The 18918-nt window shown below is 42.7% G+C and overlaps 1 protein-coding gene and 1 pseudogene across 1 annotated transcript; one reads left to right on the top strand and one right to left on the bottom strand.

Annotated features, from left to right (window-relative positions):
* The first annotated feature begins 5785 nt into the window (after positions 1-5785).
* On the top strand, positions 5786-6254 carry LOC127776155 (uncharacterized; annotated as a pseudogene).
* A 6912-nt stretch (positions 6255-13166) lies between these two features.
* LOC127777864 (indole-3-acetate O-methyltransferase 1-like) lies at positions 13167-14807 on the bottom strand. Its single transcript, XM_052304482.1, has 3 exons — positions 14629-14807; positions 13988-14407; positions 13167-13810 (listed from the first exon to the last, which is right to left on the bottom strand). The coding sequence occupies exons 1-3, from the start codon at positions 14710-14712 to the stop codon at positions 13178-13180; spliced, it is 1137 nt and encodes a 378-aa protein (XP_052160442.1). The 5' UTR covers positions 14713-14807; the 3' UTR covers positions 13167-13177.
* Between the last annotated feature and the right edge of the window lie 4111 nt (positions 14808-18918).

Genomic DNA, 18918 nt, shown 5'->3' with positions numbered 1-18918 from the left:
GCATGCCATCACATGAGGTTGGCTTTTGTAATTTTCCAAATAATTAATCTTCAAATGGTTTGAGGCCCATCTATTAATTCCAACATTTTACTCGACAATGCATGGAATGGTTCAGGTCGTCTTTGGAGTTCCATATTTCCTCTGATACGCACCAGTCGACCTCCCTAGTGTGCTCTATTCAATTATTCTATCTCACGGTTCGATTTATCCATACACTCGAGCTACTCTGAGTACTTATTAACAATCTTATGGAGTCTATTTCAAATGGTTATGGTCCCACGTCAAAATTTCTTCCAAGCAACCGGGAATCTGCAAAACAAGCTACATAGCTCATTCAGTTTGAGCCTGATTTGTGCCTTAGGCCTTGCAATTTTATCGTCGGCTAAGGATAAGGGGATGACGTCCTAGGACTAACCTAGGACGTCCCTATTATTAAGTAACTATCATATTTTAGAGTTGGGTTTTGCTTAGATTATTTATGTCATTGTCGGTTCGTCTCTAGTTCGGTTTGTGGAACCCCAACTTTGAGATCTTAACCATTCATCAGCAAAATGTTACAATCTACCTTGTTCCCGCTTGTGTTGTTCGATTGGCATGCAGGGATTAGCCTTCACGGTGAGGTCAACCAGGCAACAAATGGTTGATAACAAGAGTAGACGTGGTGCTATGATTATTGGGTTCAGATCGTATTGATCAAAAGCTAGATCGTGAGTTATCAGTACTTATCGGAAGATTGGGACCTAGTTCCAAATCAGTTAGTATGAAAGCGCCAGATTGTCCGTTAGGTATACCTTGTATCTTTCAGATTATTATTGGTATTTCTTACGTCCACATATAAAATCCACAAGAGCTCGAATTTCCACTGGGAATGTGTACTTTTAGCTCTTCTTCTTGTTCATCTAAGGATAAAAGATAAATGTAGGTCAAAGGGTAGAGAGGATCTTCTAATGTGGTATGGAGTTGTTTAGAAAGCTTAACTTTAATCCTATCGCTATGCTTCACGCACTGGCTTGCTCGCTGCTACCAGAACGCGCTCTATTCCATACCCGGACAGAGAGGACTATGGTGATCCCGAGGGCTATCACCACCTCTGCACCAACCTCTAACGTATGTGGGATACACAACAAACACTGGTAATTAACTACCTAGACATTACGTGTACTCTACCGTTAACTAAACACTAAAGTAATCACTATTTCTTAATGAACAATAGTGAACAATGATCCAGCAAGCTAAATGGAAACTGACAAGATAAATCTCAATTACTTAATTAAAGTAAAGTATTCTCTAGAGCAAAGTAATTGTAAGGTACAAAAGAAATAGAGAAAGATAGCGACAACTCCGGAACTCCTCCAACTCTTTCTTCCTCACTCTCTCCCTTATTCTAAGCATACATGACGACAGGAAAACCAGGATTGTCGTAATAGTAGGTCCGTTATCCGCAAATCGTTAGAGACAATTTAATTTAAATGAAATAAATAAATAAAAATCAGAAATTGCGAGTTCATTACTTCCAGAATTCATACATTTACATAGAAATTCTGTTAATTACATCTCCGTAGAGAAAACTCCTGATTAGGAATTCCAACATGAAAGAAAATAAAATTACATGACTGCTAAAAAGCTTAAAAGGAAAATCTATCCTAAAGCTCCAGATGTCGCAGCCGTAGAATCTTCTGTAGATTTTCATTTATATGTTTATTTCATTTTGGGCGTCCAAGTATTTTAGATGCCCACTAATTTGTTGATTTTTAATATAACTGCGTGTATGGTAGCAAATTTATACATAGCTTTTTTTTGGCATTGTGACTTTATTTTTTCCTATATGTAGCACACATATATAAATTGATGAATTTTCCTGAGCACTCGTGGGGCGTAGCCAAACGAGTATTTATTTTAGCGCCATTATTATCAACATGGCACGGGATTTTGGTGTGGCACATTGCATTGCCTATTTTAATTTTCACCACACCTGTATTACTACTAGCATGGCCCTGTACCATGAAGCGTAACCGAAGTGGGCATTTGTTTGATTTATGGTCGACTCTCACGATGTCGCCACTTGTTGTGCGTACATGGATTAATTTGCAATTGGAAGGAAAATATACGCGATAGCAAATGCACGGCCAGAGCATATGGATGCATGCATGTGCGAATATCAGATTATTTTTTATACTACACTTTATATATGGTGCAGCGAGTATACACTGTCTTAAGCAAATATATGTATGCAGATGATTTTGAGATTATAATTTTCACTCCACTTGTATTATTACTAGCATGGCTCGAAGCCGTGAAGCGTAACCGAAGCGACTGTTGGTTAATTTTATGGCCGGCCGTCATGACTCGGCGTAGTTCGTGATTTATCCATCATTTTGTAGATGAACAGATGGAAGGAGAAAATATATGCATGCGTACATCTATTTCCTATCTCTGACCACAGAAAGAAAATAAACGCCATTTTATTTTAATTCATGTTAGAGAAATATGGCTGAACATACGTCAAAACTAGCAAATGTGCGTGCTAATTAGTATGCTCAATTAATTTTGTTTATCACTATGCCTGTATCACTACAAGCACAGCTCGAAGCCATGAAGCGTGACCGAAGCAAGTGCTTGTTTAATTTATGGTGAATTATGCAAAAATTTATGTTTGTATCTGTGATTTGTATACGCTCGTAGAGGATTGAACCTGAGAGTGAGAATCTCGCCTAGGCTTGTATCCGCTAACGGGACCAAATCAGAGGGTATGGTAGGATGACATGAAAAGAGTATGCATGGAAGCCACTGCTAGGCCTGTACTCATCTGGCCGGACCATAGGAAAAAGTGTGAAATCATGTTAAAATCCATCAAATGAAGCAAACTTCCTTGTCTCTTATACATTGGTTGAGACGAAGGACATAACAAAAGAGGAAAAATTCCTTTGGCTTGTACTCATGATGGCAAGCCTAGGAACATGGCAAGAACATGACTCATTGGTTCGTACTCATTGGCCGAACCGAAGGACATAACAAAAAAAATACATTAACATGAGCAGAGGAAGGAGAAAAAAAATACATTAACATGAGCAGAGGAAGGAGAATTGAGAGATTCCTCGACTTGTACACAATGGCCGAGTCTAAGAATTAGGAAGGAGCATGATTCCCACCTTGCAGCACTTGTGATCTTCTAGTGCCGCAAAGAAAATTTCCGGTGAAGCAGAAGAACTAGTGCTGCAGCAGTATAGCAAATTTGCCGTAGCAGACTAGCAGTGCTTGGGCGTAGCGAACTAGCAATCTCACATCCTCACCAACCTCAACCTTTCTGGAACCTCTCTTAGCGAATCCCCTTTGCCTCTAGCCTTAATCCTCTGTTTATGGAGGAGGATTATAGGCTAATTAGCTTTATGCGATTTTGAACAGGATCCCGCGCACGCGCAGAGATCGTGGGGTGGTTGTGGGCAATGGCTTGACTGCATGCACATCCTTTGGCTGACATGTGGGCCCATTCAGTGTGACGGGAGGAATGTGCTGGTATTTGCTGCATGCATGCATGATTAGTGGTGATCGTGGGTAGGTCATGGGCTTGACCACTTGTCTCTTTGCTTTCACTGACGTGTGGGCCCTTTGGACTTGACTGATTTTTTTCTTTAGATTTCAGTTGTTAGTAAATACATGCATGTGTCTTTTTCTTGATTTCAAATTTTATTATATTTTTGCATGCATGACTGCATATACTCCCATTTAGTTGGGCGCCTCAATTTATTTATTTACTTTTATACACACTTTGGATGTGAGTCTTTTCTTTTTTTAAGAGGCACACGTATATATCCTAGTGCACCATTTTCTATCGAGCGGACTGTCGCTGCCGTAAATTTATTTTATATGACACGCATCGCGTCCTGACGTGCATATTATCACGGTGGCTTCCTCAAGGCGACCCCCCTTTAATTTGGCACGCATGTAACATGCATTTTTATTTTAAGTCGCGACTATTTAGAGTATAATTTTTTCACGCCTGTAACATCTATTTTGGCTTATATTTTAATTTTTGTATGCTATTTTATATGATGGGTACGCCTTTAATGAAAATATTCGGGGCGTGACTATTTCGGCTCAGTGAGAAAATCCCACTTCATGGCCATATGTTTTAGGCCAAATTTCGTATGCGGATACGACGAGAAAGTTAAGTATTAGCGTTCGCCAGTCCGACGAAAAGCGCATGAAAAATATTTGTTCACGCTACTTATATTTATATGGAACGCGCATATGCATTCCTATTTTAAGCCAAAAATTATTTTAGTCCAATATAAGTGAATTATATTTTATTTCATGGCCATTTATTTTGTGGCCGCTATTAAATTACTTCACCATCTGTCTCCCAATAAAATTCTTATTTATTATTATATATATTTTGTACGCACTATATTTGAGATAATATATTAGTTTATAATGTAACAAATTATATTTAGGACACGAGCCAAAATCCGTGTCAACAAAACATAAAAAAAATTACAAAGAGCCTCTTATAATTCAGCTCACATCTTGGTGTGTGAATGAAGCAGGAGGAAGGTATTTATAGGCCAAGAGGTGCCTTGGGAGTGTGGAGATGCTCAAGGTATCCAATTAGCATATTCCCTCTTGCTTCACCTCCTTATGACAAGTGCCCTCCGACGGTTTGTTAAGGTAGAAACGATCATAACCGCCTTGGAATGTCGGTAACTATCAACATGTAAAAATTGACGGCCAGATGGGCTATTCCTGGGTCGGCCGACCCTTGGCTGGCCCTTGTGGCCCTGAGTTTTCTCCTGGGCCCTGGCAGGTGGATCCTTGGTCTAGTGGTACGGTGGTTGGTTCTATTTTCTGTTATTTTGTTGGGTTTGTGGGACCAATACTCCATCGGCGTGGATATGAGTGTAATTCTTCCCCTCCTTTATATATATCATTTCAACTTTGGTAGTTTGTCACCTGTATCCAAATACACACAAACACTCGTGGAATTTGTTAGAAAGAAACCCTACCACTATGTTGGATGTTTTATATTTTCATATTTATGCAGATATTGACGATGTTTTATATTAACAGTCGTCAACAATTATTAGTTTAATTATATATACCTATTACCAGAAAATTAGCAACCATTACCTAGCCAATTTGAGCCAATGCATTGTCCTATTAGATTTTGCTTTGTTGAATTTTAGGTTGCATTGTCGTGTCGAGTGCTGGTTTAGTTTTGGGAGTCTTGATGGAAAACTCAAAACTAAAAATTAAAAATTAAAAGTGAAGTCAAGTCACATGACTTCACTTTGGGTCTAGGGTTCATCAGTTAAGTCATGTGAGTTGTACGTTAGTTTTGGGAGCAATTTTGCATCTTGTCGGTTGTTTCAAAGACCTTGAAAAATCAAATCTAACCATCATCAAGTTTCCATTTTTGTGATTTAATGGAGAAGTTTTCATGAATCGGTTTCGGAGTTGATTAGTTGTTAGAGCATCCTAAAATTTAAGTCCTAAAGATTGGGACCATCCCAAAAGAAATTGGGTCCAAAAATCACCTCCTACTCCAAGAGTGCCCCGGAATTTGGTTTCCAATAACTTTAAAATATGCCACATCATCTTAAGCAGATGCTGGTTCAACCATTTATGTCTTTCCATTTTTCCGCTAAGAGGGAGATTTGGCACTGGCTGATGAGGACATCAACACCAACGATACATCCACGCCTCCACAAGTACAACTTCATGGTCCTATTACCCACGCTCGTGCACGTCAGCTCAACTATCAGGTGCGTTCATTCTTAAATTGATATGATTCTTATTTATACCCCGGAGACACGTGCACTCTTGTTTTACCCAGGAACAATGGAGAGGATCAAACGGGGAGAGGATTCGCGCGGGATGGATTCGAACTGCAGCACAGCACCAACTTCTGACGGCTGCCACGACTTCATGCGAACTCCGATTTGGGCGTGCAAGTACTTCATGGAAAGGTTGTCAAGTCTACTTTCAAATGGATCCAACCTCATGTCCATATCAGTTCTGGAGCGGCCGCAATCTTCGATTTACTACCGAGTTCTTTTCTGTCCATGGTGTTGCGTCACCTCTTTGGGCCCAATGGGCCATGTTTCAAGTTGGGTCCATTAGGGATGTGTCCTAGGGTGAGAGAACGACCCCATCACCCCTGTGGTCATCCTCTTCCTCTTCTTATAGCTTTCTCCACCGCCAAGAATAATCAGGTTTTGTTTAGATTAAAGTATAGCGTCGCTACTTTACCGAGTTGATCCCGTGATCGATTAGATCGCCGGATTGCTTGTTACTGAACCCCACTTGTTACTTCTGTTGATTCAATCTAACATATTTGATTCGCAAATTTAGTTGCTTGTTCATCTTGTTCTTGCTGGTTCTCGATTGCTTGCAGGAATAAATACCCTCGTGGTTGGGCTGATCGTGCATCCGTTGAGATTCACGACCGCCTCTGGAGTTGGTGTAACGATTGCTAAAGCGCAACATCCCTGGATAGTTGTAGTCGGATCGCCAACGTCACTCCATCCAATCTACTTATCCCTCTCATCGAAAGATCGGGACACCCTCGAGCACATCAGGTGGTATCAGAGCCCAAGTTGCTCGGTGAGAGATTTCTTTTATTTCGTAATTTTCTTATACCTACAGTCCAGAAAAAGCCAAAAAATTATTAGATTAGTTTTCTATGATCCTATAAACCCTTGAACCTTTTTACTAGTACTGCTTAGTTAGGGCTTGTTGAGTTTTTGATTGCATCGGTTGTGTTAATTTGCTGGTCTTAGTGTTTAGTCGATTAGAGTTTCGAGTTCTTGCCATCGCACATCGCCATATTTTTTTCTTTCATCACCACCATCGCAGCCATCACCGCCTCTGTTGTCGTTGGGATCTGTGAAAACAAAACCGCCTCGCTGCCACGGTTCTATTTTAGTAGATTTCAGAAGTTTTTATCGGTTGGTTTTGGAGTTGTCAAGTTGCATATAAGGTTTGCCAAGTTGGCCGTGTTTCTGTTTCAGCTTTGCTTGTGTTTGTTGCGCGAGGAAGAAGAGAGAAAGGGGATAGTAGATCGGTTTTTGGATGGAGTGCTACAATTTTGTAGATTGGTTTCTATTTTGCATCGGTTTCCATCCCCCTGTCCCGAGTACGACTCCCCCTCTCGTATCTCGATACCGTGAGTTAGCTACACACCTTGGTGAATTTTTGTTTGGTGTCGGTTTCAAGATCTGTTTGGAAAAATGGAACCGGTGTAAACTTAGCATTCCATTTTTGTATAATTTCATTTTTTGGTCTGGACTTTTACACTTGAGTCCCTGTATATTTTATATTTACATTGGAGTCCCTATAATCTTACATTGAGGTCCTTGAGTTGTTTTTGCTAAAAAATACAAAAGAGTGAGAAAAGGCAGAAAGGTGCAAAAAAAAAAGAGAAAAAAAAGCCGCACTGAAAAAAAAGAAAAAAAAGGAAAGGAAGAAAAGAGATGAGAAGCTGACGTGTGAGTACAGCCCCCACCCCCCTCAATTCCGTGCTGTCACCACCATCTTCCTACGCTCCTGTTTGGTTTGTGTATTGTGGCGTCCTTTGTGGTTAGGCTCGCTCTCTACTTCGGCTAGCCTAGGACCAGCATTGTACCAACCTTGAGCGATTATTCAACTTGCTTTGACTAACGTGTTTCTAGTTTTTCTTTGACTCATTACACAGCCCACCCATAGCTCCACCGGTTCGACTAACACTTGACAGGGATTCAGCAATTAAGGCATCAATACACCTTCTCCAGAGGTTCGTCCAAGTCTGACGGTTGCCATCACCTCCTGTTTGGCATGATGAGAATTGGTAAGAGCTTGTGGAACAGGTTGAGAGTGAGTGACTTGATAGATAGAACCACATCCAACTAGTTTTGTAGGATTTTTTTTTCTTCCTCCTTTTTCATTTGCTGCTCCATAGTATTTGTTTTGTCTGTTTCTTTTGTATCTAACCATGTCATGTGTAGAGCATTCCAACCCCCACTCACCCCGCACTCAAGGAATTATTCAGCATTTTGACAGGTTAGTTAGGGACCACACACAAGGGCTCGAGGAGGATGTTCGTATCACCAACGAAAAGATTGGTCATGTTGAACGCACGGAAATTGATTCCAATACCAAGCTTACCACCTTGGAAGCTTCTGTTGCGACAGTGAACACCACTCTTGATGGTATTGAGCGGCATCTTGATGAGATGGCCCAAGCATCCCACCATGGTAGTGAGATGGATGACCATGACTACGTTGGTGATTCTGAGGATGATGCGGACCAGCGACGACTTTGCTTCAATCGCCATGGTATGGCTCATCGTCGGCCACGTCGTGAGGTACGAAATAATGATGATTCATTCGGTAAGATTAAATTCACTATTCCTGCTTTTGATGGTAAGTATCACCCTGATGCCTATCTTTCATGTGAGTTAGTAGTAGATCAAAAGTTTGCTTGCCATGATGTTCCTGAGGATAAGAGGGTTAGGGCTGCCACTAGTGAATTTACTGATTTTGCTTATGTTTGGTGGAGTGAATACCGTTGTACTCATATAAATGCTTTGCCACCTACTTGGGATGATTTGAAATGAATTATGCGTGCTAGATTTGTACCTTCATATTATGCACGTGACATGTTAAATAAGCTACAGCAATTGAAACAGGGTGGTACTAGTGTGGAAGAATATTACCAAGCGCTGCAAATGGTTATGTTACGTTGTGGGTTAGTAAAGGACGAGGAGGCTGCCATGGCTCGATTTTTGGGGGCTTAGATCGGGAAATTTATGATATTCTCAGGTACAAAGAGTATAATAATATGACTCGGTTATTTCACTATGCCTGTAAAGCTAAAAGGGAAGTGCAGGGACGACGTGCGCAACCAAGGGCTAACACTCCTGCAGGTAGAACTCCATGGACGGCTCGGAGTGGCGCTGCCCCCACTGGTCGTTCATCAGCTTCGACATCGACATCAGCACCCTCCAACAGCAACAAAGCGCAGCCAACACCTTCTGCAGCCCCCTCTCGTGCTGCAGAGGTTGCAGAAAAACCCACCAAGAGTGCCTCCTCTGTTGCTTCCACGGGCAGAACAAGAGATGTTCAGTGCCACCAATGCAAGGGCTTCGGGCACATGCAGTGTGACTGCCCTAGCAAGGTTGTTTTGGTAGTCAAGGCTGATGGTGAGTACTCGTCTGCTAGCGATTTCGATGAAGATACACTTGCATTGCTTGCAGCTAACAACATAGCTAGCGAGGATGAGGAACACATCGGGGCTGATGTAGCGGACCAATATGAGAGCCTTATTGTGCAACGTGTCTTGAGTGCACAAATGGGCAAAGCGGAGCAGAACCAGCGGCATAACCTTTTTCAGACGAAGTGTGTCGTCCACAAGCGTTCCTGCTGCACAATCATCGATGGGGGCAGTTGTACGAATTTAGTGAGTACGGAGATGGTCATGAAGCTAGCTTTGCAGACGAAACCACATCCCCACCCATACTACATTCAGTGGTTCAACAACAGTGGCCGTATTAAGGTAACACAATTGGTGAGATTAAATTTTGCAAGTGGTTCTTACTGTGATTTTGTTGATTGTGATGTCGTACCTATGCATGCTTGCTCTTTGCTGTTGGGTAGGCCTTGGAAATATGATAAAGACACATTGCATCATGGTAGAACCAATCAATACTCCTTTATGCATAATGGAAAGAAAATTGTGTTGCATCCTATGACTCTTGAAGCTGTTTTTGAGAATGATGTTGCAAGAGCTAAGAAAGAAAAATGTTGAGCATGCTAAAAGTGAAAATCAGATTGTAGCAAAAGAACTTGTGCACCATAATATGAAAGGTTCTCAATCTAACCGTAGCAAGGATAGTGTGATTAAATTGAATGGTCCTTGTTTGCTTGCCACTAAATCTGATATTGTCAATTTGGACACAAGTGATATTGTTTGCTATGCTCTCATTTGCAAGGATGCCTTGTTTTCTTTTCAGAATATGCCTCTCTCTTTTCCTCCTGTGTTCACTAACCTTTTGCAGGAGTATGAGGATGTGTTCCCCAAGGACGTACCACCGGGGCTGCCACCGGTGCATGGAATTGAGCATCAAATCGACTTGATCCCAGGAGCTTCATTACCCAACCGTGCGCCATACCGAACCAACCCCGACAAAACCAAGGAGATTCAGCGTCAGGTTCAGGACTTGCTTGACAAAGGGTACGTACGTGAGTCTCTTAATCTATGTGCTGTTCCGGTGATTTTGGTTCCAAAGAAAGATGAATCATGGTGTATGTGTGTTGATTGTAGATCTATTAATAACATTACCATTAGATATCGTCATCCTATTCGTATGAAGTTGGGCGATGGATGGAAAACATCATTTAAAACAAAATTTGGGTTATATGAGTGGTTAGTGATGCCTTTTGGTTTAACTAATGCACCAAGCACTTTCATGAGGTTGATGAATGAGGTTTTGCATCCTTTCATTGGAAAATTTGTGGTGGTATACTTTGATGATATTCTGATTTATAGCAAATCTTTGGAGGAACATCTTGATCATTTACGTGCTGTTTTTAATGCTTTGCGTGATGCACGTTTGTTTGGTAACCTTGAGAAGTGCAATTTTTGCACCGATCGAGTCTCGTTTCTTGGATATGTTGTCACTCCACAGGGGATTGAGGTTGTCAAGCCAAGGTTGAGGCAATTCAGAGTTGGCCGACTCCTAAAACGGTTTCACAGGTGTAGAGCTTTCTACGACTCGTGGGGTTTTATCGCTGTTTTGTGCGGGATTTCAGCACCATTGCTGCACCATTGAATGAGCTTACAAAGAAGGGAGTGCCTTTCACTTGGGGCACATAACAAGAGAACGCCTTCCACATGTTGAAAGATAAGTTAACACATGCACCTCTCCTCCAACTTCTAGATTTTAATAAGACTTTTGAACTTGAATGTGATGCTAGCGGGATTGGATTGGGTGGTGTTTTGCTACAAGAAGGAAAACCTGTTGCATATTTTAGTGAAAAATTGAGTGGGCCTGTTCTACTATTAATAAAGAGTGTTGGAAATTTGGTCATAAATCGGCGTATTTTAATCCAGAAAACAAGATTATAATCGTGACTATCGCAATAAGTAATGATCTAGTGCTAGCGCTAAACATGAATATGCTAGCAGGTACAAAATTAAACATCTAGCAATATATTTAACACAAAGATAAGAATAGAGATATACCCAGAGAATACTCCATTGGATGGATGATGAGGCATTATTATTGCCTCTATTGATGTTGACGTTCTCTCCTATGTCGTTGTTCCCTCCTCCTCCTCATCATCGTGTGCAACTGTTATCTCCTGCTCCAATAGCGCCGGTGCCAGTAGAAGATATTGCGATGGAGAGGAAGTAGACGTTGCAGACAGCTGATGCAGAGGAAGTAGACGTACCAGAGGACGTAGCCAATGCAGAACAGCAGAAGACGTAGCCGATGCAGAGCAGTCGCATAGGAGGATGCTCCCCAAAAACTTGATCACCCGCCTACCCGTGCAGGTACACAAGCAGATGAAGTTTCAAAGGCATGCTCGTCCCGAGCACCCATGTGCGCAGGTGATTAGAACCGGGGAAACAGAAGCTAGCGTACGAACAAAGGAAAAAAGAGAACCACAGAGCAAAAACAGTGTGCTATAGAAGACAGAGCCTCTGACATCCTAGCCCAATTAGGACATGGCTTGTGTGGTCCATAAGAGCTGTGTACACTTGTTTAGTACCACCTTGCTAGTTTAGAAAGGGTGGAACCAACTTACAAGGCATCATTCCTCCAACCATACCACTCCCGGTTAACCCTTTTACACGAAGCGAGGACGAAAGTGTAACTGGAGTGGTATGTATAAGTGGGTCCGCCCGTCGGATAGGCTGGCTATGCAGTTCTAGAGGGGGGGCTATTACAGAGCCAAGAGATGTGTCTTTCTGGGTGATGGGTTTATATAGTGCGCGAGAGGGGAATCTGCCCGTTGTCGGAGTACTCAACAGGTCTAATGGGTTTATGTAGTGCGCGAGAGGGGAATCTGCTCATTGTCGGAGTAATCGTGATGGGTTTATATAGTGCGCGAGAGGGAAATATGCCCGTTATCGGAGTAATCAACAGGTCCGATGGGTTTATACAATGCGCGAGAGGGGAATCTGCCTGTTGCTGGAGTAATCAATAGGTCTGTTACCTGAGCAACCAACAGAGATAATCTGATAATTAAATCGGGATTGATACTCTCATTTGTTGTAGCGGTAATGGTGTTGATTCTCAACCATTACAAATTCAATTCCCGTACGTTGCAAAATAATGTGAGAGAGAGAGAGCAGTAGCAGCAGCCAGCGACACCTTGCCTCGGCCTCAGCCCGTCTCGGCACGCGCGCGTGGCAGTCCCACCACCACCTTAACCAGTCAACAGGTGCTCTCTAATAACTCTTTATATATGTTGAGATCTCTCCAGTTAAATTCAAATCTTGTAACATTAATTATGGGCCAATGGAATTTATAGGAAATAAATTGGGCCTAGCCCATTTATCATTAATCCATGTTCTTCTGTTCTTGCGCTAGCTACTGTTTCCCCGGCTTGACCACCTATGCACATAGGTACTCGGGATGAGTAGGCTTCCGAAACTCTATCTAATTGTGTACCTGCAATGGTAGGCAGGTGGTGGGAACATCCTACGGTGCGACGGCTCTGCATCGGCTACATCCTCTGCAACACGTCTACTTCCTCTGCAGCGATGGTCTGCTTCTTCTTCTTCCTCTACATCATGATGGCTTCCACCGGCACCGGCGCTAATAGAGTGAACAACGGCGCATCAGAGGATGGAACGGTGGTACCGGATAGAACGTCAATGTCAACGAACGAAGATACTAATGCCTCATCACACTCTGGAGCGTTCTTCGAGTATATAGCATTTCTATTTCTAGTGTCAAACATGTTTGTATTTGATATTTTCTTGCTCTTAGTATATTCATGTTAGTACTATCACTAGATCATTTCCTACTCATATGTCATGTTTATTATCTTGTTTTTCTAAATTAAAATATGCCGATTTATGACCACATTTCCAACAGACTTATTTAGCAAATACAATTATTATATTAAATTATTGTGCCCAAACTTTGAATATTTTTTTTTCATTATTAGGACAGTGTACGATGTAAATATCGTCAGACTAGTGAAAGCGAGCACACGATGTAGTGGACCCCCATCTCGTCCACGAGCTCGTTGGAGAGCTCTTCTGCGCGCCTCTCCATCCGGGCGAACAGCTCGTCGGTGAGCGCCCTGCCGACGTGCGCTTCGACGAGCGGCCCGAAGATCGATCGCTGGTTGTTCGCCACCCTGCGCCCGACCGCGCGGCGGTCGTGGGGGTCGTCGTCCACGGCGAGACGGCTTCCCATCACGTGCTCCAGCCGGTTGACGGCGAACGAGCCGTCGGCGTCGACGGCCTCCCTGAACTCCTCCAGCGTCGCGGCGTACGACGGGATGTTGAAGCTGTCCATGCTCCCGCCATCGATCAACCCCTCGTCGACGAGGTCGCACCACGACTCCTCGAACATGGCGCCGAGCAGGTTGAAGCTGCGGCCTAGGTCGGTGGGGCTGGCGGACGACGGGCGGCCGACGAAGACCAGGAACATGGCGCCACCGGGTTTCAGCTCGGCGGCGCGGCAGCGCAGGAAGCGCGCCATGTCGGACTGGAACTGCCGCCGGAACGCCGCGCCGGTCTCCTCCGAGCTGCCTTGCACGAACACCTTCCCCTTGTTGTAAGCCGGCGACCGCGTATCGGTGACTTCGTCCGGCACCTGTGTAATCAACCCTTCACCATTTACTTTTTTCACCTATCTTCATTACTTATCTAGTAACAATCCTCAACCATTCACTTCTACTAATTTTCTTAATAACTGTGTCCAACTCTGAAACTTAGACGGGGGAGTAGGTGAATTACACACCTTGAAATCTATATATTGATGCGTACGTACCTGAGAGAGCCAGTGCAAGGAGAAGGTGGAGGTGAACACGTCGATGGATCGCTCCGGGAACAGACGGTCGTGGAACGAGCCAGGCACGGCGCCGGCGAAGTAGCGCCGCCCACTGCCGTCGCCGGAGGAAGCGGCATGCGGCGGGAGGAGGCTGAAGAGGGTGTTGAAGTCGTTGCTCGGGAGGTCGGAGAAGTAGAAGCAGAACTCCGGATCGGCCGCGGCGGCGTCGACATGCTTGCCGCGACACAGCTTGTTGGTCATGTGCTGCACGATCGCATCGGCGACGACGAGCGAGCTGCGGCCGCAGGAGCAGCCGAGGTCGGCCGCCGTCAGGAGAAGCTTCCCCGGCCCGCGGGGAGGGATCGTGATCTTGTCCAGTGTCTCCTCCAGGGCATTCAGCATCATTTGCAGGTCTCTCAACTGCACTTTGTTGCCAGTTTCGCTCGATCAAGCACAGGGAAGGAACTTGCTTACTTATGAAACAAAATAACCTCTACTTGCATGCTGATTTCTTTTTTAAAAAACTACAGTTGCATGCTGAATTTGAACTCCAACAATTCTTTGCGTACATAAATAAGGAGAATTTAAACTTCAATAAATTGTTGTGGCATTTAGGTAATTAATTTAGTTTTACTTGTTACCTGAGCTTTACTGTTTTTGAGGTAACTGGACTCCCCTTGCCCACCCTTCATGCTGAAGACGTTCTTCACGTCCTGCGCTTGCATCTTCTCTTGATTCCACCGTGCGAACACTACGGGAGTAGATTTGATGGGGGCGTATATCTAGTATATTTAATAGTCTCTGCTCTTTTGCTCTTAAAATTTCTGCTCTGTTGCTTTGTCTGAAATGAAACAGTAATTAAAAGGTTTTTGAGGTAAGAGTTGATAAAGACAAAGAAGAAAGAGTGGCTGATATGCTGGGTTTTTGTGGTAAGAGTTGATAAAGACAAAGAAGAAAGAGTGGCTGATATGCTGAACTACGACTAGGAAGTGGGAAGTTTCCTATAACTTATTCAGGCATTCAATTTCTTCGTCTTCTAACTTTTAACTAATTAATAAAAACGATCAATAATTAGAAAGTAAAATAATTATAATTCTTAAGTTACATCCGATTTTTTTAGTTTGTTTGAATTGTTATTTTATTTGTAGTTAAATAAATAATTTAAGGTCCACGTTACCCATAGTTCATTTAGAAAAACAAATACATCATTTGAACATAAACATCTATCCTTTGCGTGGTAACTAAATAGCAAAATGAACAGAAAATTAAAAAAATGACAATAAGTATTATATCACAAGTACATCCTCTGTAGAAAAAAATATTAGAGATTGTAAAAAAAATTGACTATCGGTTTTCACTTGAACAGATGATTCATTATTTTTAACCAATAGATATACTTTTAGAAAAATCTTAAACCGCTTAATGTGTTACGTCTTAAAAATTAGAAAAAAAATATATTAGAAATTTTGAGAAAAAAATCAGACCATCAGTTTTTTTGCTTAAATCATTTAGAAAAATAGAAAAAAAAACACCCCTCCATTGCACTCTCCCTACACATGCACACCACACAATGCGTGTCCCCTCCCCTCTCTCGGTTTGAGCAATCCACTGTACCCCTCCTTGTTTTATATAACGAATAATAATAATAATATGCATAATTTTTAAGCTATGCATATGATTTCTAATCTAACTAAACCAATGATTTGAAGATCCATAATGCCTATATTTTGAACTGGAATAAAATAAAACATAAAATAAAGAAATGTCAATAGGGACCTACATTTCACCCGTCCTCACGCAATATCCAGCAAGTATACCAAGTGAATACATTTTCCCATCCATCGACCTTCCACAATATGGCAATTTTCTCTCTGGCGACGAAACCGTCATCATCAAAAGGCAGCCAAGTGGTCATATTTAATTCATTTATTCTCCTTCACTACTAGAAAAAACGTAGAAAAAATGTTTTTGCATGCAGCCGAAAACAGTCTTGCCAGGTGGACGGCCATTCCGCCTGGGAAGATGTTTTCCTAGGTGGAAGGGAGCACGACGCGCCGCCTGGGAAAATGGGTAGGAGTCGCCTGTGATAAGAAGGCCCCGTCGCCTAGGAAAATACACACCAAATTTTAAAATTTCCCGCCAATTTTTTTAATAATATTTTTTTATCAATAATGTTGCAACTAATTAATTAATGCATAAATAATATTAGGAACTTACAAACATTTAATACTGACAAAAATACATATATTGCATTAGTGAAAATTGTCATCAATATGTTACAATATTTTTTATATTTATCATTTCAAATGCACTATCTAATTAATAAATACATTATGGCATCGCGTTGTTCCACTCCAGAAGAGACTTGTATTCATCTTGTATTCATCGCTTGTCGCTAGGGTGCCTTCTGGGTCGAAGAACCATCCTTGGATATGACAGCATTGTAGGATCGAGATGTCGACTAGAGGAGGGCGAATAGGCGATTTAAAAACTAAATGACACCTAATCAAAACTAACCTAAGTTGCTAGGCTCGGTGAGGGTCAAGTCTAACTAAGCAACTAAGTTATGTTTTGCAAACCTAGGGTGATAGTGGCTCAATTTTATCTCTAGGAAAGTAATCACACTCCTATGTCAATGTTTAGCAATCCTAGGGTGATATGATCTCAAGTATGTCTCTAGAAATGTAAATTGCACAAATGTAAATGCGACAATCAAATGAGACAAGGAGACAAGAGATTTTTCACCGAGGTTCGGAAACTCGCCGGTTTCCTACTCCCCTTTGAGGCGAGCCCAACTCCACCGCTCAACCACGAAGCCACCGCACGCCCCCTTTGTCAAGGGGTGGGCAAGGTGGGAGAGCCGGCCCACGGAGAGGACTACCCAAGTCTCAATCACTCGGGGTAGTTCTTCCTTCACTCGGAAGGTGGTGAACTCCAAACCACTCACAAACCGGCGCCGGGCCTCCTCCACAATCTTCTCGGAGAGATCACCGGGCAACTCCTCCACAAGCCGTCTAGGAGGCGGCAACCTCCAAGAGTAACAAGCGATGACCCGGCTCGGAGATGATCAAGTGCCACACTAGCTCTACAATGAAGCAATGCACTTGACTCTTGGCTAATCAACCCTCAAACACACTAGATGGATGAACACAAAGCTCAAGTGGGTGTGTGAGAGATGCAAAGGGGTGTATGCAATTGAATTGGGTGCCAAGAGAGTCCCTTTGCTGCTGGAGGGGGAGTATTTATACTCCCACCAATGAAAACTAGCTGTTGGGGGCGAAATACCCCAACTCTGTGTATTGCCGGTCTGACCGGAGGTATGTGGCCGGTCAGACTATGCTACTCTGCAACGGCTAGAAAACTAGCCGTTGTAGCCCTGTCAGAGGGCCCCATCAGCCTGGCCGGTCAGACCGCAGTTGAGTGGCCGGTCAAACCGGCCTCAGCTTGGTCTGACCGAATACGGCTCCGTCGGCTCTGTATCGGCCACCCCGAGCAACACCATCCTGGCCTCCAGGGGGCCGGTCTGACCGCACAAGTGCTGTCGGTCAGACCGCCCGCTTGGGGCCGGTCAGACCGACCAAGGCACACCGGTCAGACCGCCACTAGGTGGCCAGTCTGACCGCCCCTGGTCAGGCCGAAACACAATGAAACTGTGTGTGTTGTGAAAAGTGTGTGTGTGTGATGAAATGTGAGCACAAGTCTAAATGCATAATGACCTAATGTGGCAATTAAGATCATCTCTTTGCTAGGTCATTACCCCTCTTAATAGTACGGCAAAGATATAAATAAATTAGCACAATTTTGATCGCCCAACGCCTCGATCAATTTAAAATGAAAACACTAGTTTACCGTCTTCTATTCCTTTTGCTTTGCGCCGTCAATTTTAATCCATCGATAATCATCCATGCGCACACATGATGTGAATCTAACTTAAAATATATAGCTCAAAGACAACAGTTAGTCCACAATTAGTGCTTGTCATTAATTACCAACATTAACAACGGGGGCCTAGATGCTTCAAGCACTCGTTGTGGATGAAGTGGCAGAGGTCCTGCTGCACATTTTTAATACCTTCATCATCAAAGCTTGTTCAATGTTCAATTCTAGGCAACTGCACGCACAAGAAAACGACAATATATTAGTAACATCTAGATGTGCAGTTCTCCATTGCACTTATACGTTGAGTCGAGAGACTTAACATCCTCTGCGTTGGTCATGTACCTCCCATTAACCCTGAGGAATTCGCATGTGTAATAACTGTAGAGGACACCACTTTTAAGTTGCTTGTGACACTTCATGACATACACATAGAAGGAACTAGTTAAATATTGCAAGTAAAACAATTGAAATACATTAAGTGTTTGGAGTATTACTGGCCAGTATGTATGCACTAGTGGTTTCTCCCTTGTTTGCAGTAGTTCTCCACCTTTACCTTGTAGTAGTTATACACATTGTATGGATTTACCGATTCGCATTAAGGAGGAGATTTAATTATAATTGGACTTGTAAGACTTTATTATGAACATTTGAAAGCTGTGGATGGTACTCTTTTCCTTTCTAGGGTTTTCTCACGAGGTGCGAGTTTTTACCTAGAAAGGTCTTTAATGAGGCAACCATTGCACTACACACCTACACCTACTTTATCAATGAAATATGTGTTCTACTTTCATCTTTACGTTTGTGGCTTTGTGTAGATTTGTGAAGTTGTGAATAATTGAATTGTGATGTATGACTCTTTTATGTTGAAATTTCAAGAAGGCTCGTCCAATGTACTCTGCGACAGTAAGCAACTTGGTATTGTGAAGTTGTGAATAATTGAATTGTGATGTATGACTCTTTCTTGTATTCTGCTATCTCTTCAGGCATCTTGTCTTCTAGCTACTCGGAGTTTGCTGATAGCGTCATGGTATGCTGTGTTTGATAGATCCTTG

This window comes from Oryza glaberrima, chromosome 6 (assembly GCF_000147395.1).
Source record: "Oryza glaberrima chromosome 6, OglaRS2, whole genome shotgun sequence".
Lineage (NCBI taxonomy): Eukaryota > Viridiplantae > Streptophyta > Magnoliopsida > Poales > Poaceae > Oryza > Oryza glaberrima.
This window is presented reverse-complemented; position numbering and strand designations above follow the sequence as displayed.